This window comes from Pteronotus mesoamericanus, unplaced genomic scaffold (assembly GCF_021234165.1).
Source record: "Pteronotus mesoamericanus isolate MK-2021 breed Mesoamerican mustached bat unplaced genomic scaffold, CSHL_Meso_final contig_2, whole genome shotgun sequence".
Taxonomy (NCBI): Eukaryota; Metazoa; Chordata; class Mammalia; order Chiroptera; family Mormoopidae; genus Pteronotus; species Pteronotus mesoamericanus.
In genome coordinates, this window is record NW_026555084.1 from 22,778,249 (window position 1) to 22,800,436 (window position 22,188).

The window sequence follows — 22,188 nt, forward strand, 5'->3', positions numbered from 1 at the left end:
GATGCTGTGAGATACTTCAATGGCCATGCATCAGTTTTAAGAATATAAACACTGTCATACACATTTAAAATAACTGAAAAATTTTTCCATAGTGTAATTTTTGCAAGAACTCTATTCCTGCACTTACTTGTTCCAAGCCTTCCCATATCCAACCTGAAGGTAGGTGAAAACACCAGAGAAGGTAAAATGAGGAGAATGCCACAAATAAAACTTCCAACTCCATTTCTAAAGATCAAGGAAATATCATACACCTGAGGCCTCAACTGATTTTTGAGTTAGAGGCCAAAACTGGAATTGTTCTTCCTGGTCAATAATCTAATCTATGATAAGGTCCCATTAAAATTATCCTGAAGGATCGCTCCTGTGCTACACTTTTACTAGTAACTTTATTCACTGTCTACCACTCCACACACTAGAAAAGCAGTTTTAAAAGATCTTACTTTCAAGCATAACTTCTATTTTCTGTAGAAGATACTCTTCATCTTTTGTCATATACATTTAAAAAAAATAATTTTAAAAGATGTATTTTTTTTAGAGAGGAGAAAGGAAGGAGAAAGAGGAAGAGAAACATTGATGTGTGAAAGACACACAGATCAGTTGTCTCTCACACCTCCAACGGGGGACCTGGCCCACAACCCAGGTATGTGCCCTGACCGGAATCAAACCTGCAACCTTTCAGTTTGTGGGACAGCGCCCAACCCACTGAGCTATACTCGTCAGGGCATTACATACTCTTCGGTAACCCTCCCATTACCCCAAACCAATTTCAAATTTAAAACAATGGAAAACAAAAAACCTTCCAATAGAAAGAGGCATAATCTATGGGGAAAGTTCTTCTTTAATTGTGATAGCTAGGTTAAATCATGCCATCAGAAAATTTTCAAACCTGACTCAAGAAGCAAGATCAGGAAGCCATTCACATAAAATCTTTACAAATAAACAGATTTGTTTAAAAAAAAAGTTTTCCAGTGGGAGAGAGCACACTTAATGCTTGCAGCTAATTAATGATCAGGCAAGTATACCTGCCACTGAGTCCTAAAAATGGTTTCCATCTCTCAAATATTAAAAAACAAAACAAAACAAAACCCCAAGAGCAACGAGACCCCCTCCCCACCCACCAAAGGCACTGAAACAAAAGACTGATCTGTTTCATATAGTCACATGAAAAATAAACATCTTTATTTTTTGCCTACTTTATTTCATTTTTTCAAATAAAATTTAAATCTGTACAAAGTATACTGTTACAGTATATATTTTATAAGAATCAATGCCTAAAAGAATCACAATACTTCAATAAGCAGTACAGCAGACCTTGCTAGTTTCAGCTTTGATATTGAACAAACTCAAGCCAGCTGATGCACAACACATTTGCTTGGTTTCCACATGGTGAGTTCCCAGCACTGAGATGGGAGAACATGACAGCAAGTATGGTTTATATTACAGCCTGACACACTGCGCTTCTTCATGTGATAATAACTGCACATATTTAATACAGAATGCTCAAATTTACTTTTTAAATTGCATTTGCTTACTTCTTAGTTGGCAAAATTAAGCATTCTTAATGGGGTCCCCAAACAGTGCAAATTAATGATATTCTACTGTATAATTGGCACATCTCCAATAAGGATTAACTTGTAAACTCAAAGAATATCACAACTTTGTCCTAAACTTTAACTAATATACATCTGGTCCATTTAACCAAAGTCATTTTGGAAAGATATTAAAGAATAATTATATTTCTGAAAGGATATTGTTTCAACCATTCTTTGAAGATAAATTTTTAAATTGTCATTAAAATATTTTACTATAAAAATTTTACAAACTTGATTAGAAATTTCAAGATGATTCACAGCAGACAAATACAAACTGTTTATATTCCAACAATACCTACTTTTAGACTTTCAAACAGAGCACAACCATGTCAGCTGTGTTAACTAAAATTCTGAACAATGTACTAAATTTGTAAGTGGTGCTGGGTCTAGCAAGTGTAAATACACAGTATATTTTGATGAAAAGAATTGTCTTCTTTATACTTTATTTGTTTTCCCATAAGGAAACATTAATGTTTACATTCTTTAATAAAGTTAATCTTACATCAGAATATAACTTAATACTGTCAGCAACAGGAACCACACACAGTAAATAAGAAGCACATTTAAAATAAGTCTAAATTCACATAGATTAACATTTGTTGGTTAATAAAATATCGACAGTATTACAATCTTACAATATTTACAGTAAGAAAAATCTAGAGTAATATATACCTTTCACAGCAGGATTCCTTTTTTTTTTTTTTTTTTAATTTCTTCCAGTTTGGGATTGTGTATACACAAAAAGCTCAAATAAAGCAACTCTGCAATATAATCTTAAAATAATGGCTACTGGGGGAAATTCTATCACAACCATTGAAAATAATGGTGACTTTTCACGGAGTCTGTGGCATCTGAGAACCCAATTAATTAACCAAAGTCTTATTCAAACCAGCCTCAGTTACCCAGATTTAAAGCTGCAGAACTCCGGCCTTCCCTGACTACTGAAAACCCAACAGATTTTCTCAAAATGCTGTAAGAAAAGAGGGACAATAGGTTTCAGCTCACACCTCATGGCTAGCACATTCCCCAACTTATGCTAAAAGAGGGCCAATTTCATCCCCAAAGCATTACAAGAGTTTACCCTCCAACTACAGGGTACTTTGACACCAAACTCACTCATTCCTTAATTTTTATGCAATTACGGTAAGACATGAACTTGACCTATATAATACACACCAAGAGACTTGGGACTGGGGCAAAAAAAACAACAACAGACTAGCTTGGTTTGTATTGAGATAAACAGGGAAAATGGGAAGCAATGTACATTTCCAATTAGAATGGCAAGAAGACCCACATCCCTAAACTGGAATTTTGCCAGGGCATCAGAGTTAGCACCCCCTCTCTGAGTACCACAAGCAATCAGGATGTGTGCTCTGGGCCTCCTCCAAGAGAGAGCAACTACAGTAAGTAACACCATGTGGGACATTAGTTCAGTGATGACTCCCAAGAAAGCAGATACAATTCTTGAAGCTGGGGCTGTCCACAGCACCTGAAGGCACTCATCTGAACTGTGACTGGTCCCAACCCTGCCTACTTTAAGAGATCTGATGGGCACAGAGCACTCAGGGATACAGCTGCTGGCTACTTTGGACTCTAGATCTCACAGGTAATCAACAGGTATCTGAGATTGAATTAGCAAACTGTACCATAGCTCCTTAAACAGACACTGTCAGGTCTGAAATCAGGTGAAGTATGAATCTTCACTGTCAGATCAAAAATCAAAGTGGGAGTCTTCCCACATCAGCCAAGATTATTTTGTCAAAACCTTAGAGGAGTTGGACAGTTTTTCATATTGCAAGTGATTAGTTTACTTATTTTAGTCAAGCTGGATTGGCAAACCAGACTGATCTATTTAGTTAGTTTTGTTTTTTTGATTCTTAATGTGTAAACCCAAAAATGTTTTATTTGGGCTAAATACACTGACAGAGAAAATTCAAACAACAAAAGTTTTCAGCAAACTTCTGTGGCATTTTATTTTTGGAAGTCAATGCAAGATCTAAAGGTATTTCTACCCAACAAAGTCTGTTTAAGTGTTTCATGTTATTTCATTTTTGGTCCTATACAGAATGCTATGACTTCTATATAGGTCTGAATGCTGCTCCATGTAGATTCCTTCTGTATATCTAAAAATATATACTTTTCAGTAGTTCAGTACATGGTTAATCTTCCCACAGAGGAAGATTTTTGTAATCACATGTTGCAAAGTAGAAAAACATCTCCTTTCAAAGAAAGGAAATATACTTTCCTATTGTACACTTTTGAATAAGCCCAAAGGCATGCACCAAAAATCATTATTAAAATTAATACATGCACTAAAATGGTGTAGAGTTAGACTTAAAGTGCTGCTTCTCAATTTTTAAATTTGGAGAAGACATCTTGTCAGTTGTTGACTCAAAGATCTCCCCCCACTCCACCCACCCCACTCCATGGCATCAAGAGAGAAAGCAAGAAATATGCATAAATCTTTAAACTATTCTTTACATGGGGGAAAGGACAGATATACCAGCTATCCTATTTATAAACTGGATTTCCAGTTTTAAATAAAACCAGTATTTACTGGTAAAAATTGTCAAAGCTACTATATCCAGAGAAATGTTACCAGTAAATAATGTTCTACATAGAGAATAATTTACTTTGGTTTTATGCACCTTCTCAAAAATAATACTGGTGTCCCATATATCACTGAACTGATGTTTTCTAGCGAAGTTGTAAGGCAAATCTTTTTTTTTTTTTTCCTTCTAGTGACATCTTGTTTCCCAACAGACAAAACTGAAATCTTTTGGTGAGGAAGAGGTTAAGATAATGGCTAACCCCTTGGCATCCTGAGCATTGTGGTTTATCAAACTCTACCCTGCTAAAAGCTGTCAGGCACCCTGACCCCTGCCTTGAACCAGGAATGGCTCCCATGTCTAGAGATGCCCTGACTCCTTATAAATAGCTCTCAGAACTTTGCTTTTTTCCTTCTGTCTGGATGTTATAGTCTAACAAAGCTGGTTGCAATGTCACATTTTGCTAGTAGGGGCCACCATGTAACAATAATTCCAATCTGAAATGTCTTAGGCCAATAGTTAGTTCCTAATTTTATCAATTAATTGCATACAAATTTTCTCTATAGAGTTTACTTAGAGCAGAGATCCTTAACTTGGGTTTCAGAAGATGTGCGATGCCCCTGAGGTTGTTTGTAAAATTATCTATGTGCATTTTTTTGGGGGGGGGGGGAGGGTCCATCACTTTCATCAGATTATCAAAGGTTATCTATGACCCCAAAAAGGGGTTACAGGTACTTAGAGGGATACCCGTAATTCATTTTATACCAGGATTGGGAAATGGGGGCAGAAAACTAAAAATGGCCTCAAAAAAGGGGTAAGCCAAATTGCTAATCTTTTCCCTTTATTCACACTTGGAAAATAGTGCTTCAAACTAGGAAAAATAATTAAGCTGATTAAACTCTATTAAAAAGTAAAGCCATGTTCTAAAAATTTTTTCAGTTTTCATATATGGTGAATTTAGTCTCAAAGGAGAGGTTTGGAGACTGGATTTTTCTCTTTCCCCAAAGGAAATTCATAGGTATAATATTGATCATCATCTACATTTAAAGTTCTGACAACATAAAACTTAAGACAACTCTAATGATGTAAGCCTTTAATTTATGATTTTGAGTAAAGGATTATCTGGAATCAGATGCATGTCTCTCAACTTTCATTTCCCAAAATTGGTCCATATTCAGACAACTACTGGGCACAATTCCACTAGGTAAGCCTAAAATCTGAACAATGGAAATTTAACTTTCTACCCAAATTAAAAACAAAGCTAAAAGGTTCCAGCCACAAACATCCACACTATGTCAGAGGACTTTCTCATTTCAGATACATCACTAAATTTTCAACACAATTTGCAAACATAAGATTCAGAACTAGCAAAACATGCTGAGAAGAGCATGTCAAGAATTAAAACACTACCCCCTGCCCACCCCTCCCAATCCAGAAACACACTCAGGCATTCCAAAAATAAACCAGATCTAAAGAGAGGCCTCTCACTTGTTGGGTTTAAGTATGAAGTGCCTAAAAGGCTATGGGAAAGGGAATATAAAATGAAATAATTAAATAACTTACAAAAATAATTTTAGCCAAAACATTTCTGTTCTATTGACAAAACTTTTTTTTTTTTTTTTTTTTTTTTTTGCAATTCTGAACCTAAGTGTGTTGCACAATCTCACTAAGACAAAAAATATGTTCACAGGTACACTTTTTGTTCTCTTATTCTTTCTAGAGCACATCTTGAGGTTCTAAGAATGCCTCTAGTTAAAATAAAGTCTCTTATCCCTTGCCACGCCCCCCTCAAAAAATGAGTCAACCTTGAATTCCAAAAAGGAATATTCATTTAATATAATTATTTCTATACCAGTAATATCACATAGACCATGAGAAAACTCTATGAGCATTATGGAAAACTACATGAAAGAGGGAGTGCCACTTGCCACCCACTTCACTTCCAGATTTTTGAGCCAACAGTCAGCTAGACTCAAATCTCATTGACTTGAGTGACAACAAATCACTCCAAAACCAGGCCATCTCAGGCTGGAAGCTGAATCTCAAAGAATATATATATTCATTCATATATATGTGTATATATATCTCAAAGAATATATATATTCATTCATATATATATATATATACCCTAAGCTTTCACTTTGTCTATTCAAATAGAATAAAGCTCACATTTACAAAGGATTTTATTGGCAAATAAAGGCCCATATTAAAAATTTCATCAAAACAATTTTTTCTACACAGCTAACACTAAAAATATTTTCTTGGATTTATAAAGCATATTTAATTGCATATAAGCTTGCTTTGGGTGGGATATTGAAAACATAACTCTTAAGAAATTAGAAAGACTAGAAACAAAAGTGAAAGTGACTAGTCTTAACTTTCAAAAATCAAGTGCAAAGGTAAATAGTGCAAATAATGAAAACTAGAAAATTTATAGGCAATTTTACAGAGTTTTTCCTGCTTTTGCACTTTTACATATTGACAATTTTATAAACCCTAACAACTATGCAGCATGGAAATGGGCTATCATTTATCTCCATTGGCTAGACTCACGGAAGCCTTTCATAGACATTTAAATCACTGGTTGTAGACACAGGTTTGGGAATTCACTTCTTTTGAAACAATTCCTAAGGGTGGGGGTTATTTAAGAAGGCTCTGGACTGACTTGTAACTGTATTATAATTTCAAATCTGCCACATAATGAATTGTGAAAATTATAGTCAACTCTACAAAATGTTATAAAAACAATTCTGATGTTAACAAACTTGACAAAAAATTACCTTCTAAATACAAAATCAAAAGCTCTCGTTTAGCTATCTTTAAAGAGATTTTATCACTAATGTACACAGATTTGGGTAAAATTAAACTTGAAAGTAATGTCAAAATCACTAAATTGTATTAAACTAGAAAACATGAGTTAATCCAAATATACTTGAATTATGTAACTTTAAAAACAAATATTACAGAAATTCTTTATCTTAAATAATTTAAAATGCTTTGGCGATATTGGGAACAGAAATCTAAACACAATCAATTCACTCTACAAAGGGCATACAAGCTTCTAAAATGTATTAAATTATACTATTAATATATTCCATCACTGAACTCTTGGGAATTCTACAATTTTAAAGTAATAGAGGTGGAAAAACAAACAAATTTGGGAGGGCATTGTCTAATTTCAGAAATATATCATTCTGAGGATCTCATAAAAGTTACAACTTTAAACGGTTGTTAGGATTGCAAATGCAAAAGAAATAGAAAAGACACCTAATATTGCAATTTAGTGTTTTTATCTGGCTTATTGTTCTAAGAAATTCATGTGGACCAAAGGCTCAAGATTCTGAAAAAGCAAGGCATAATAAATATAGGGCAGATATTTGTGGACTGCAAAATCAAGTGATTTTGATCTAAGGACCATTTTGAAAAGTAAAGATAAGCTACAGTGTAACAGGAGCTCAGGAGAACAGATAATACATATGATATATATTCCTGATAGTTTAAAAATCATAACTGAAAAAGTTTGAAATTTTATCTTTTCTCAAAATACTAAGTCCCCAGTACCAATCTGCCATGACCAGAAAAGTTACCATTCCACAATTTCTCTACTTAATTTGTCCAGAAAAGGAAAAATCCTACATCTGAAAACAGGTTTGTATAATGCATCATCATCATCATAACATCTAGCTATACACCAACAGCTTTCTCATAACCAACAAGGTACCCATTTTTTCTGGCTTTATTGAAACTTCCTTAACGAAGATCAACTCACTGCCCTTGGCCAACAACTCTTAAGAGTCTACCTTAGTATCTTTTTCTATCTCCAATAAAAATTTCTCCCACTTTACTTCCAAACCAAACCATTCCCTTATATACCTCTCACACTCCCCTCCTCAAGACATATCAAACAGCTCTCCCTTTTCTGCTCTCAGATTTCCAAACCAGTCAGTCTCAGCCCCCAGTAACTTACCTAAAATACACATACTTCTAACTCTCTTTAATTTACAAATTTCTTAACAATATTGCTATCTTTCAAACTACCAACTTTAGATTATGGGGCAAACAGCAGTCATAAAAACTGCCTGATTTCCTCACAATACAGAAATGTTTCTGGGGTCAGTTAGCGCTGTTCTAAGGTAGGAGTCAGCAATTTCTTTACTTCCTTCTCAAGGGGGTAAGTTTTAGTGCCACTGGCAGTCCTATGGCAAGAAGAATGAAGAGATAAACAAGAAAAAAGGAAGACGGGTGAAAGAAAATGCCAGATGTATTTGGTAGGGAGGTAGGTCAAATGCCACCAACAACTACCTGCACAGGAAACTGTCAACCCACTCCAGGTGAATGGGAGTTTGATCCAATCCCAACATATGTCTAATAATTCATTAGCTGATGGCCATTACTGTTGGACTAAGTCAAAATGAATACATAAGTTACCTGTCTCATTAGTTTGACTGCCAGTTTACAATAAGGACATCTTTTCTTAAGTCCTCTTAGGATCCTTCTGCATTAATCCAGTTTAGACCAAAACTCATGCTAACAAGAGTATTTCCATGTTTCTCAAGATCCTAAAGCATAGAAGTTTGGTCCTTGAACTTGGAGGCCTCTTAAATTATTAAAGTGCATCCTAAATCAAGAAAATTAAACTCTTTTAGTTTAAAATATTCCCATGAAATGCTACAAAAATTTAATAAGCAAATAATCATTTAAAGTATGTATGCATGAAAATGCAAAAATATTGCAATTCTAAAATGAATATTTCTGATAAGAAGTAATTTTATTTTACATAGAGTATCACCACCACGTTTCTACCTGTCAAACAAGACAATTTTCCACAAAAGCAAAGCACATCAGTAAAAAGAAAAAAAATAAATACCAAACATAATATGGGGACAAAATGAAAATAAATGAGTAGCCATGAAATTCTTAAGAAAAATGTTTTTAACACGTGACTTTTGCCACAAACTTTCCTAAAGATGTAAGTTGCCTAGACTATTCAACATCAAAACTTGGTAGTCAAGTTTAGCAGCTGAAAGATGACAAACTGTTGGCTTGAAACCAATCATCTTTCACTTTTCATCTGGTTGTTCTTTTATCAAGAAATTCTACTTGACTCATGCTAATTAATGCTAGTTTAGATGATCTTCACTTAGCCCATAACAGTTTAAGTTCAAAAAGAGCTTGTTAAATGTCTTAGGCCTTCAATTTAGGTTTCGTTTTAGGATCAATAACTTTTCAAATATTAAAGTCAACTGTTCTTAAAAATATATTGTAAATTTTCTATAGTAATTAATTCTGCCAGGTGAAACAGTAATTTTAATAACAGTGGTCACTTTAGTTTTATAGGGTACTTCATTGTGAATGGCCTATAATCCGTTAACTTGCAATGAAGAAACAGAAATATTACAATGTCTGATGTAAAAATAAACTTTAACAACTTTGCACAAATAATTTGTGTATTTATTTACTTAAGCAATGCCAATAAATTCTTTTCTCAATTCAATCCTCATGTGGAAGTATATATATCTCCAAATTATTAAGATATTCAAATTTAGGGATAATCAACAATAAATGTTATACTCAGAGTTATCACCAATTGTTCCAAACCTAAGTTTTTTAGCTAAAGATTCCCTTGTTTTAGCATGCTTTTACTGAGAAATCAGGATCTCATCCTGATATTGGAAAGACTCTGAAAAGGGAAAAGAAGTCATTAGATTTGGTATCTCATGTTTTGGGGGGGGAAAAATCTTAAAAATATGTTCATATGTATAGTAAAATGAACTGTGGAGCTGTAAAAGCCACCAAAGCAACAATTTCAGAAATCGCCATTCTAAGATCATCTGGAATGTGTGTGTAATACTTTAAAAATAAGTGGGAATATGAAGAAGAGGAGGTGAACCATTTGAGGGAGATAAAAATAATCATGTCCATGGTAGGGTCACCACAGTTGGCAAATAACCCAAAATGTCACAAAAGAAAAGTGTGTTTAGAAAGTTTCTACAGTGCCAAATGAAAATGTTAAAGCACAGAAACAGTGAATGAGATAACCCCCACAAACATCAATTTCCATAAAAAAACAGGAACAAAAAATCGAAGTAAGCATCGTTTTAATATACCAAATCTTAACTGACTTAAAAATTATGTGAAGTGCTTGGGCCATAGTACCCACCCAGATTCTCATTATCAACAGACTTATCTTTTCCCCTCCCTTCCACCCAAATTTAGTTTCCTGCAGAAAAGTACAGCATTCCTATAGTAATAAGAAATGAAAACAGTGAGTACAACTGATATAGATCCATTGACTTTTATTACAAATGTACTTGATCACTTGGCTTCAAAAAGTTTAAAATCAATACCCTATTTTCTGTATGCCAGTACAAAGCAAACTGTTTTACAAATTAAATACCTAAAAATTTGACAAAAATATTAAAATTTGATGAAAAACAATTATAAAAATCCTTAATCTCTCTTCAAAAAAGGAGGCAGTCTTCCCAGTCCTATTATACAATATTAATAATATTCACCATTTTTAGAATAGGTAGCTAAATTATATTTTTCTGTTAGCATACAAAACTCTTAGACTAATAGATTTTATTTGTATATGCTCCAGTTAAGTTTGTGAATGCCATCTGATTGCAATATAATCAACTATCTTTGAGTCCTAATTTACACTTGTTTAATAATTTGCATAGTTTAAAAGGGATAAAAGTTATTCTACAACTAATTTTCATAGGCTATTACAGTGCTATTTTTCAAGGCATTAAGTATTTGCTCCCAAATGAAATTATCTGTCTTGTTTAGGCAGGGGTTAAAATTACTAGCAGCTTTCTCCATTACCTGAAAAATCAAATTGGAATAGTTATCCATCTCTAGATATGAAGACCTAAAAAACACATTGATATATTTTCCACTTTGAGTCAAATTTCAACCCCTGCATGGGACAGCTAGAAAGTGAGACTTTCAAGGTTTTTTATTTTCCCTGTTGGTTTTGGTTTCTACTCTCCATGGCTTTTGAGAAGCTGGAAAAGTCTGTCTTTCCTGACTTGCATTATTGTTTTTTCCATTTGGCAAATATTCATCTACCTCCAATCTTTATCTAGTGGAGGAAAAGCCGACATGGCTTTTCTTATAAACTTCCTTTGTTGTCAAAGGCATGTATAATGATTTCTACAGTTCTGGTTAGTTAACTTTAGCTCCCTCTGTGGCTGGATGACTGCTGCTTCTAACATCAGCATGATAAATAGGAGGCACAAATAAAAAGTAGCTTAAAAAAAGATTTGGTGACTTAAAAGAAAAAAACAAACAACACCAAACACACACACATATATATGGGCATTTCAAATCTGGTGGCTGATCTCTAGATTAAATTACTTGACAGTGTCTCTCATTTTAAAGAACTTCAATATTGCAATGCATTTCAAGTTTTCTTTTATACTTAGGCAAATAATAGTTTAACCAAGCTCTTGGACCTTAATTGTAAGACAAAGCAGATCATTAAAAATAAGGCATACTTGTCAGGAATTAAGTTTTGTTTGCTTGTTTTTGGCACATTTGATCATACTGTCTTCTATGAATAACACATATGGTCAAATATACCAACCATTTCCTTTTTTGTTTCAGCACAGAGTTTACCAACTAGTAAAATAAAAACAAGGAAAAACTCCAACATAAAACACTGAAATATAGACCTTGGTAAAGTACCGAGCACCTGGGGGAAGGGTGGGGAAAAGATGAAATAGGAGAGGGCAGAAGAGAAGGTTTGGGAGGGTGCTTGGGGAGGTAAAGTGAGATGCAAAAAAAAGCATCTTTACAGTCACTTAGTCTTTTCTATGATCATCTCTTAAGTCTTAAATGATCTGCATGTGGATTTGTTTTTAAACCCACTGACCATAAATCAGACAATGGTTTCAAAACCTTAGTAAGATTGTGTTTAACTGTTATAGTGTAAAGACAATTGCACAATACGTGTGCTTCTTGATCCGGTAGGATTCCAAGCAGAATCTGAAGTCTATAGGTAAGAAAGGTTTCACTTTAGGTAACTCTGACCCTAAAGAAAACCTCATGAAAGAACTCGCATCTCAAAGGAAGGACACTTTGCCTAAGTTTGCTGTGTTTTTGTTGACCTGCACTACTTATTGCTGGCTACTATGAAACACTGATCTAGGAGTACTCCAACAACCTGTAGTACAAGGCTTAACTTTAAGAAGCTATAGTAAACAAGAGACAAAATCAAAGCAATTCTCTTTCCTAACTAGTAACAGCACAGAGAATGCAGTCTTTTCCATATCACAGTTAAAGTACAGTGAACAAAACAGCTCAACAAATTTTAAGACAAAAAAAGTGCAGGTTATTAATGTTTACATGCAGTTGATAAGCATTCCAAATGTCACATTATGCACTGTAAAAGCTCAACTTTACTATATGGAAATAAGAAAAATGCACCTTTGGGAAAGGGGGAAAGCAATTTAATCATTTCCAGTGATTTTGTAAGTAAAGAAACTCCTAACTATTGTACGGTCACCTCATATTTAACATTGTATGAATATTAAAAGCAAACAATTTAATGGGAAAATGCACAGTACAATGGAAATAGCTTGTTATTCAACACATACAGTAGATCTAAAAAACAAAGACAACACACTCAACCAGGGAGCTTAAAAATATCAAATCAAACCCAAAGAACCAGCAGAAAAAAAATCCTTCAAAAAGACAACTGTTTCACCTTCCTAGGCCAATGCTTTACAATATGAGAAGCACTGACACCTTCCAGCTCCTACAGGTGATGTCTCCTACATACAGCAGTTAGATCTATATGTCTGGATTTGCCAAGAAACAATTCCATCCCCAGAACTCTCACTGTCAGACAAAATCTTTTTTTTTTTAACCAAAATACTTTCTACAGAATTCCAAACCAAAATGTACTGTTTAAGGCATCTTTTTTATAACATTTTCTCTTCACTCAAAAGATGATAGTCATGCAGCAGTTTAATGATAAAAATATATTAATATTTTACTATACAGCAGCAAGAAGTTAGTTGTCAATTAAAAGCACACAAACATCTTTAAATGAAAACCTGTAAAAGACTATCGTTACAAACAATTTCAGTTTGGAGGACACCAGCTTGGTAAAGTGCTCTCCTAAGCTTTCCATTTTCATACCCTACACCTTGAATATATGAATTATAGAACATACTTTTGATAGAAGGCTTGTACACTTGGGGAACACAAATACACTTAGCATATAATGTAGCCAGTAATAACTAGCACCACAGCTACATGGAAATCCTTTACATACACCAACTTAACTTGACTTTCTCTTTTTAAATGAAACTCAGAATCCATGGCTCAGTAGGATAACTGTAATTGTGTTGCTCTGCTTTTTAACAGGTCTACATAAGTTAATAGCACTGGCAAAAACCAAAGGATAGCTTCGGACCTCTTACAAGTTTAGGAGACAGTGCTAGTGACCACAAATAGACTCACTACCTGATGTCCAAGTACAGGTTCACTGGAAATTGCTGCACGTTAGTTAAGTTTTTAAAATCTTTCTACACATAATAAAAAAAATATATTATGAACGATACAAGTACATCTCATATACACAATAATGACAAAACGCCTACTCAGTCAAAGCAAACAGATGCAGAAAAATATTATGGGAGATTTCCTTTTTCTCTCTTTTTCTTTTTCCTTTTGCTATTTGAATAACTTTGGTTCCAACCGTAAAAATCACAACTTAGCAAATTTCATTTAAATGCCTTTTTTAATAATTTCTTCATGTTCACAGAAGTTTCACTGACCATTTTTATATGTTTAAGGTCCAGATGCAATGCATATTGTATAAAAGAGAGCACTTATTGTTTACCTTGCATGAATTAAACCTACGTACCTTTAACTCTACAAACTTCTGCATAACATTTAGACAAAGCTCAGACACACAGCATGCCTAGCCCTCATATATATACACATCTCTAATCACAGGTATATAGGGTGTCAAATATACTATAATAACCTCCATGTAAGGTTTGAAATTTGGTAACAAAATGAGAAAAACTAAAAATATTATTTTACGTGTTCTAAAATATCTCTTTTTTGTGCTAAAGTCAAATGTTAGCTCAACATGAAAAGGACTTTTATATAATTCAGCAATATTATAATCTTGACCATTTTGCAAACACTTTTAATAATAATAGCTTAAACGTGTACAAAAGTTCTTGGTTAATTAGGGAAATAAACACTCAGTTCTTTATATTTTTTAATCAAGTAGGAAACACAGTTCATATAATGTTATTACTTTTTCTATTTTTTGTTTTTTGTTTTAGCAGCTGCTTACTGTTTTATATGGTGGATAAAGTGGACAACATCCAGCGATGGGTGGCAAGTCAAGAAGAGAAACTGTCAGTTGGTGGAGGTTCTGTGGGTGGTGCTCCCTTGGAGTTAAGTTTGTTTTTTTTTTTACTTTTTTACTTTTTATTTTCTCTTTACAGTATATTTTCTGTGTGTGTGGCTGTGTGTGTGTGTGTGTGTGTATGCATGTGTGTGGGTTCTTTTTCCATTAAGTCTGATCAATCTTCTTCCCCTTCTTCCTCACCCTGCAGTAGCAGGGTGGCAGCGGCGGTCTCCTCCTGCTGCTGCTGCTGCTGTTGGTGGAGTTGCTCACAAGCAGCTCGCTTCTCCCTCTGCTTCTCTTGAATCTTCTTCATCTCCTCCGAGTATTTGCAAAAGGTGTGTCCGAACTTGGCCCACACCTTGTAGGGCACGGTGATGGAGTTGCGGTAGGTGGGCTTCACCTCGCTCACTCGCATAAACACACCGTACTTGTTGGAGCCCACATCGAAGAAGAAGCGCTTGTTGTCCACAGTCAAGGAGGTGCCCTCGGGCAGCTCAGCCGGCTCCTCCTCCACTCCGTAGTCGTCGATGAGCTTGGCCAGAGCGTCACGGAACTCGATGAGCCCCTGTGCGGGCAGCGCAATGGTCTGGCCCTGCGTGGAGCCCAGGCCGGGCCCCCGATTGACCGTCTGGCGGATGCGCAGGAAGCGGCCGCGCTGGTTCTCCTTGAGATCCATGTAGTACTTGCGGTTCTCGCGCACCAGGAACTCACTCTTGAGCGCCCGGCGCGGCTCGTCCTGCGCCTGGGCCAGGTCGGGTGGCTGGCTGGGGCCCAGCTGTGCGTAGTGCTCGATGAAGTCGCCCAGGTAGTCGCGGAACTCCACGGCCACTGACATGGAGAGAGTGAGGCGGCTCTTGTTGCCGCCCGCGCCCACCTCAGCGATCTTCAGGAAGCGGCCCTTGGCGTTCTGCTTTACGTCCAGGTAGAAGCGCTTGTTCTGGATGTCCACCCGCTTGGAGGCCAGCTCCTGCGTCTCATGCTGCAGCCCCCCCGGGGCCCCGCCGCCGCCGCCGCCACTGCCGCCGCCGCCCCCGCCGCCACCACCGCCCCCGCCGGAGCCCGAGCCTGAGCCCGGGTGCCCCAGGGAGCCGCCCGAGCCCAGCGCCGCACCACCCTGCTCGCTGCCGCTGTCTCGGTCCGCCATGATGCTGCGCTCCGCCGCCTCGCCGCCTCGCCGCCGCCTGCCGCTCCGCCCGCCGCCGCCTCAGTCGCCTCAGCCGCCGCTGCTTTCCCTCCCCGGCTCCGCCTGCTGCCGCCGCAACCCCCACAGCCAGTCAGCCACTCTCGCGAGATCTGCGGGAGAGACGAGACAGACGAGACCCGGTAACAGGGCACTGACTCCCCAGTACAGTAGCAGGGAGCCCTACTGTACGCGCCCACCCGCTCGCCGGGCACGTGACCTGCGCCCCCTCCCCACTGCCAGCCCCCGTCCGCCCGCCCGCCAGGCGGCGCCCACCCGCCGGCCCTCACCCCACACCCCTGGCTGGGAGGGGGGGGAGCAGGACGCGCCGCGTCGCAGCTGCCGCCACCACCACTGTGGCTGTCGCTGTTGGCCAGACCCTGGGCGGCCTTGGCCCAGGGAGTTGGGGGACTAGGGGTGAGAAGAGGGCTGCCATACTAAGCATACGGAGCGGGCCTGAGCTCTGCTTTCCAGTGACCCCAAAGAGAGATGTGGGGACAGGGGCCTGCGCAGCACAGCTGAGACCCTGCAGAGAGGGACACCGAGTCACAGCCACCCCCTCCCCTGCGGGCCCAAACAAGACCCAGACCCAAACCCAAAACGGCCCACAAGCCGCCAGGCTGTGCTGTCTCCTACCGCAGAGCCCTGGCCGCAGAGGCGGGTGAGGAAGAGGAGAGGTGGTGCGGCAGTAACCCTTAGCTGCAGAAGGGGCTGCCGGGGATGAGGTTGGGGCGCCGGCAGCAGTGGCACGGAGCAGCAGACACCTAGCCGGTCCCTCCCCTCGCTCCAGCCGCTCCCCCTCCCAACGCAGCGACTCTGGCCTCAGATGATCCCGCTCCCCCCTCCCCCCAACCGCAGCCCCGCACAGTCGGGCGGGCGCACTCACAGGCTGGGGGGGAGGGGGGAGCTGAGCAGAGGACGGCAGGCAGCCGCACCAGGGCCGGGGTGCCCGCAATGCCTGTTCCCATGGGCTCTGCCCTTCCCCCCAAGCAACAATCAAAGAGGGACCCCACACTCACCCCCAAACCTTCAACCAGCCCCCTTTGGGACCAAGACTGCCCGCCTGCCTCCCCCTCCTTCTTCCAAGATTTGGGGAAGGGGGGCAACCCTGCTTAGGGCTGAGCCCAGCCTGGGTTGCCGGCCAGCTCTGCGGATGAACCAGGCCCTGCGGAGCCTTCAGCCCCTAGCCCACTCTCCTCTTTGGAAGGACCCAGAAAGGGGCAGAAAACCAAGCAGGGTTTAGGATATTCACGAGCTAAAAATGCCAGGAATTTCCTGGGAAACGCAGTTCCTTACGGGATTCATTAACGCAGGTTCACTCATGCATTTTACCCCTCCCAGAAACTCTTAAGTGTCAAGCAGGGCTCCCACCTCTCAAGAAGTAAAGCACTAAATGATCGCTAGTTTTTAGGCAGATAGCTAGGTTACCGACCATTAGTTAACCAACGAGTTAACCTGAAGGGGTTGTCTCTGGTCTTAAAAATCATTGATTTTTTTTCTTCGTAGATTTGAGGCACAATCTAAGGCCTATTTTCCTTCTCCCAGATACATAGTGAATGCTCATAACTACCTCACTGCAGTCTGCAGTCCTAACAGCTGTGGAAAAGCTAAGGCCCATCTGCAGAGGACCCCCTGCCAATGCCTCCCCACCACCTTCTACAGTGGTCTCAGAGGACATCAGAGCCCAATTCCCGACCGGATCAAGCACAGAGTGCTGCCTCTATTCTGAGAAGCGTATGCGTATCCCATCTCTAAGTTCCATTCCCATTTAACATCCTCCACCCCCCAAAGTAAGGAGACTTGCCTCCTTCGCTCTTAGCCCCAAAGACAACTGAGTACACGGTTGCCCAAGCTTCCTAGAAAGAGAGGGATGAAAAGAGGACAGATGATCAAGAAACCTAGACCAGTCGAAGGTATAAGCCTTGTCAATACCTGAGCCCTCAAAGCCCCCTAATATTTCCCTTCACATCCTGGGCAAACCTGTCTGCTACAGTATTCATAGCTTCCTTTCTCTCTTTGCAAGGGTCCCATTCTACCCAGCATTAGCTACTTCAACTTTGGGCTACTACTCCCAAAGTTTACTTATTCCCTTTAAAGAAGAAACAAGGCAAAGCACCCTGGCTATCAAAGAGCAAACCAAAGTAGTCCTGTGAGCCAGCTCTAGAATAACCCACCTGTCCAGTGGCCATTGAAATGACTCCCTAATGGGGGGCCCACTAAGAGACTGAAATCTAGGCATTGGGCACCATAAAGAATTTCCCCCTAGTTTGAGGGGCATCCTCCAGTACCATGTAGTACTCTTTCATTGCTGATTTTTTTCTGCAGTCCCTCCCCTGTCGGGAAGGGGACATAGGAAACTGTTAGCACACTTCATACCACGCCAAAACAAAAAACAAAACAAAACAACAAAAAACACGTAAAGAAGCGCAGACTCCTTCAGGCTCCCACCGAAGCGATCAGGACCCTGGATAGACCCCAGCCCCAAACAGAGACGCAAAGGATGAGTGGCAGATCTCCGCACACAATCCTGCAGGGCATCACGCTTCCACTTGTAAGCTGAAGCTAAGATTTGGTGAAGTCCGATCTAGAAAAGCCGCTGCTCTTCCTCAAGGGTTTAGCGTGCGCTGTACCAAGACTTTGCCCCCTCGGGAGAGCGCAAAGCAGCAACAAGGCCAATGGGATTGCGAAGAAGGGGCACGCGCCGGTCTGGCCATTCTTCCAAGCTAATAATGATCGCTTCCCCAAAACAAACAACAAACTAGGGCTTAAGCTGCCAGCCTTCTTGGACCACCTTTGGAGTCTAAATTTCTTGCCCTCTGTCCCAAACGATCATGTCCAGGGGCTCTGAAGTGGTTTTAGTTTGGGAATGCTCTGATTTTCTGATTAAGGGTCCCCAGGAACCGAGTGCTTAGTTGCCCAGTACAGAGGCAACTGATGAAGTTTCTAGACAAAACACAAGTTAAATATCATTTCCCTGCGTAAACTGGGAATTTTACGCTCAAATCAAACGACTGAGACCTGGATCTCTTCGCATAAATATGTACTAATTTATTTAATGATATTTATTATATATGTAAAAAATTTCTGGTACTATAAACTAGCTTCTTACTTTTTAAATGTATCTTAACAAGCAAACAATAATACCTTTTCCAAACTAATTCAATGATAAATTGGATATTTAGTACATTTTTCATTACTCAAATAAGAGAGTTAATTTCAGGATAAGCCTGTAAATCTGGGCTTTTGGTCAGACTGGGAGGGAGGTGGTGGAAGGTAGTTTTCCTTAGGCTACACAATACAGTAGCCTTAAAAAAGGCAGTCAGAGAAGAATGAATATTGACTCAGAAAAAGTCTTAAAACAAAAAATTTAGAACCTTAAATAGAATTTCAAAGTTAGATTTGCATCCTAACACTGAAAATCCAATAGAAAATTTCTGGATTTAAAATGACATCTAACCATTTGTTAACTACCTAAACAATATACTAGCTTGGTAAATGAAAAGCAAGTTTTAGTGTCTAGCTGTCTGAATATGTAATTTTAAAACAAATAGTTGTAAAATTAAATTTATAATTTCAATACAATGTAAGAAGGACAAAGGGAAAACGAAATATATTAATATGCAGCAAAATATCCATGTTGATGAAAAAATAATAAAATATTCCCTTTCTCAAAGTTTGCTTACATTTTTAAAAATGATGTCTCTAGATTTCTTGTGCTTTTATTAATACTACACACATATTTTGAAAAGAATAGATTCCTTTGTTTTTAATCCCATTAGCTCTATGTCTTTAACAAACTCTTACCAACAAAAAATTGTTTGCAAGTCAAACAGACATTAGGTAGACAACAAGGAAAAAAGCCTCAATTTTCCTCAGCCTGAACTATGGGTTCTGAAATAACCTAACTCAGCTTTGGTTTTTAAAAGTAAAAATTATCACACATTTATAAAATAAACTTGGAGAGAGGGAATCTACTTCTGGATAATAAACCCTTTTGAATATAGAGTTTCCAGTAGAAACAATATGCTGATTAATATTTCACAGAATAACAGATTTCCAAAATAAAAAGAACATTAAAACTTGTGTTTTGAAGTGCTGCTTAGGTTAAATGCCTGTTTAAAACCAGACAATTACCTTCAATACTCAAATCATTAAAACTAACTGGAATGTTTTACTGCAAGTCTTCGAAGTGGAGGAATTACCCACTTCTTCTCATGGCTATCCACCAGAAAAATTAAGGGAAGCCCTCAAGATGTTAACGTTTAACGACAACAACAAAGACTAATGGTAATAGTATTTCACCAACCGTTTTTAAAAGTGTGTAGTATCTCTTTTCTATAGCTCACCTGAACTTTAAAATTATGTCTCTTCAATGCTATTTTAATGTTTAGGGTTAAAGATATGAATTAAACATTTAAAATCTCAAGAGAACAATCCACGTGATACAATCCTCGCACTTCACAAAATGTTTCCATTTTAAGCATTTCCAGAAGTTAAATAAACGTACCACAGATTCTAAATTCTATAAAATTTTTTTAAAAACCCGACATTTTTTGTACCCAAAAGGTCCAAACAGAAGCGATGCAAATGTCAATAGCTCCCTCTCTTCCGGCTGATACTTAAATGATTTTACTAGTACCCAAAAGAATGAAATCAGCAACTCTCCACACACTAGCCAACACTCCAATTTTCAAAGCCGCAATTCGCAAACGTCAGTTTGGGAAGGGAACATTGCGGGGAGGGGTCTTGAAGTAATCAAAAAAATTCCTTTTCTTCTCTCACAGTCTACCAAAAGATGTCAAACCGAATTCTGCCTATTGTAAAACATTGGGACCTCCCTTCCAAGGACACTGGACACAAACAGACACCGCTGCAAAAAGCTGTCCCAAAGCGCCTAGCTAGTCCGACAGAAACGTAAGGGGCCCAAATAAGAACGAATTAGAACTCTCAAGAGGGTCCGCAGAGACAGCGAAAAGAAGGTGGCATTTATTCCGGGGTAGACAACAACGAACCAAACAAAGTTGCCCCAGTTGGACTCTTGGGCCTTTCTCTAACCACGTTCTGGCTCAAGGCAGATATGTTTAGTGGGGGGGCGGTCCCTTTCCCTACAGACATCTCAGGCGCCTCTGGCACCTACTGTCGTTCACAGGAAAGCCCCTCCAGCTTCACAACCGTTCCTTTTGCCCCCGGTCTAGGGCAAAGGAAGCTGTTGAGCTGACCTAGCACGGTGGGGCAGCAAATATGCCTTGTCCGGGCCACCCATCCTTGGGCCTGGCTTCATCTGCGATGTCAGCAGCAATGTATTATTTTTTATTTTTACAACGCATCCTGGGCGGGTGTATATATTGCAGGGGGGAGGGGAAGTTGAACACAGGAGAGGAGGGGTTGTTAGTGGAGCCTAGAACCCTCCTTCTTCTCCCCTCCTGCCAGGTTTGCTGTGCAGGGAGTGTCGGCCACATTTGGCGCACTGTCCCAGGCCCCGTGCGAAGGTGGCCAGGGAAAATGGGGCTCAGGGATTGCTAAGCAAACGGCACCACTGGTGGTCTCCAGCGCCTGCGGAGGTAGGATTGTCTTCTTTCTTTTAAGGGGCGTGTGATTTTGTTCTTTTTTGGAAGTAGGAGGGAGGGAGTTCGTTCGTGCGCTACGGTGTGGGGGGGGGGGGCGTTGCTGCACTGCCAGGGTCCCCGGAGGGAGGGTGCGGGGATATCTGCAACGGTACAGTAATTATTCCTGGGGCGTAAGAGGGCGATTAGAGGACGGGGTGGGCAGCACCTCGAGCTGTGGCAGTGGCAACAGGAAAGGTCGCGAGGGGCTTACCCGGGCGGGCGGGCGCTGTCCTGCCGCAGGTGAGGGAGGGCGCGCGCTAGGCAGGCGCGAGGAAGGGGGGGGAGAGGAGGAGGAGGGCGCGCGCGCGCGCGCGCACACACCTGTCCTGGACAGCGGCGCGAGCCGTGCTGCGCCTCACTCGAGCTCTGCTAGCTGAGAAGGGAGGAGGGCGGGCCGGCAGGCGGGGGCGGGACGCCGAGGGGAGGAGGAGGAGGCGGCTCGGATGGCTGGCTCGGCTCGCGCTCGTTCTCCCTCCCGCGGGCAAGCCCTGCTCACACCCCGCTTCTCCCGCTCACTCACAGCCCCCTTTGCTCTCCCTCCTCCTCCTCCTTCCCCTGCGGGATCCGCTCGCCGCCGCCGCCGCCGCAGACGGCAAGTCGTGGCAGCCAGACGTCGGCGCGTAACCCGGCGCTCCGTGCGTGACTCCGGGCGACGTCAGCGCGCGCTCCGCGCTACCCACCATCCCCCCCCTACCCCCCCGCCCGCCTTCCGTGGCTCGCGCCCTCCGCCCTCGCGTCCCTCGGTTTTAGTTGCCGCGGCGGCCGCCGAGCACGCTCCCTCCGCCCCCATCTCGCGCGTGCGCGCGCCCTCTCCGCCGTTGGCGCGTCAACAATCTGCGGCCCAGGCCTCGAGGCGCGTCTGTGGAGGGGGCTGTTTGCG

General features: G+C 40.4%; 2 protein-coding genes across 3 annotated transcripts; both read right to left on the reverse strand.

Annotated features, from left to right (window-relative positions):
* Positions 1–1,192: 1,192 nt before the first annotated feature.
* Positions 1,193–5,764, reverse strand: IGIP (IgA inducing protein). Its single transcript, XM_054568357.1, is given in 2 exon segments — positions 1,193–1,432; positions 1,434–5,764. Coding segments are annotated over 2 exon segments (162 nt in total). The 5' UTR covers positions 1,485–5,764; the 3' UTR covers positions 1,193–1,321.
* Positions 5,765–8,063: 2,299 nt separating this feature from the next.
* Positions 8,064–21,929, reverse strand: PURA (purine rich element binding protein A). 2 transcript variants are annotated; one of them, XM_054568355.1, is made up of 2 exons: positions 21,630–21,929; positions 8,064–15,815 (listed from the first exon to the last, which is right to left on the reverse strand). In XM_054568355.1, the coding sequence occupies exon 2, from the start codon at positions 15,664–15,666 to the stop codon at positions 14,698–14,700; it is 969 nt and encodes a 322-aa protein (XP_054424330.1). In that variant the 5' UTR covers positions 15,667–15,815; positions 21,630–21,929; the 3' UTR covers positions 8,064–14,697. The 2 variants fall into 2 exon arrangements, with proteins under 2 accessions (XP_054424330.1, XP_054424329.1); XM_054568354.1 differs by having other exon boundaries at positions 21,520–21,929.
* Between the last annotated feature and the right edge of the window lie 259 nt (positions 21,930–22,188).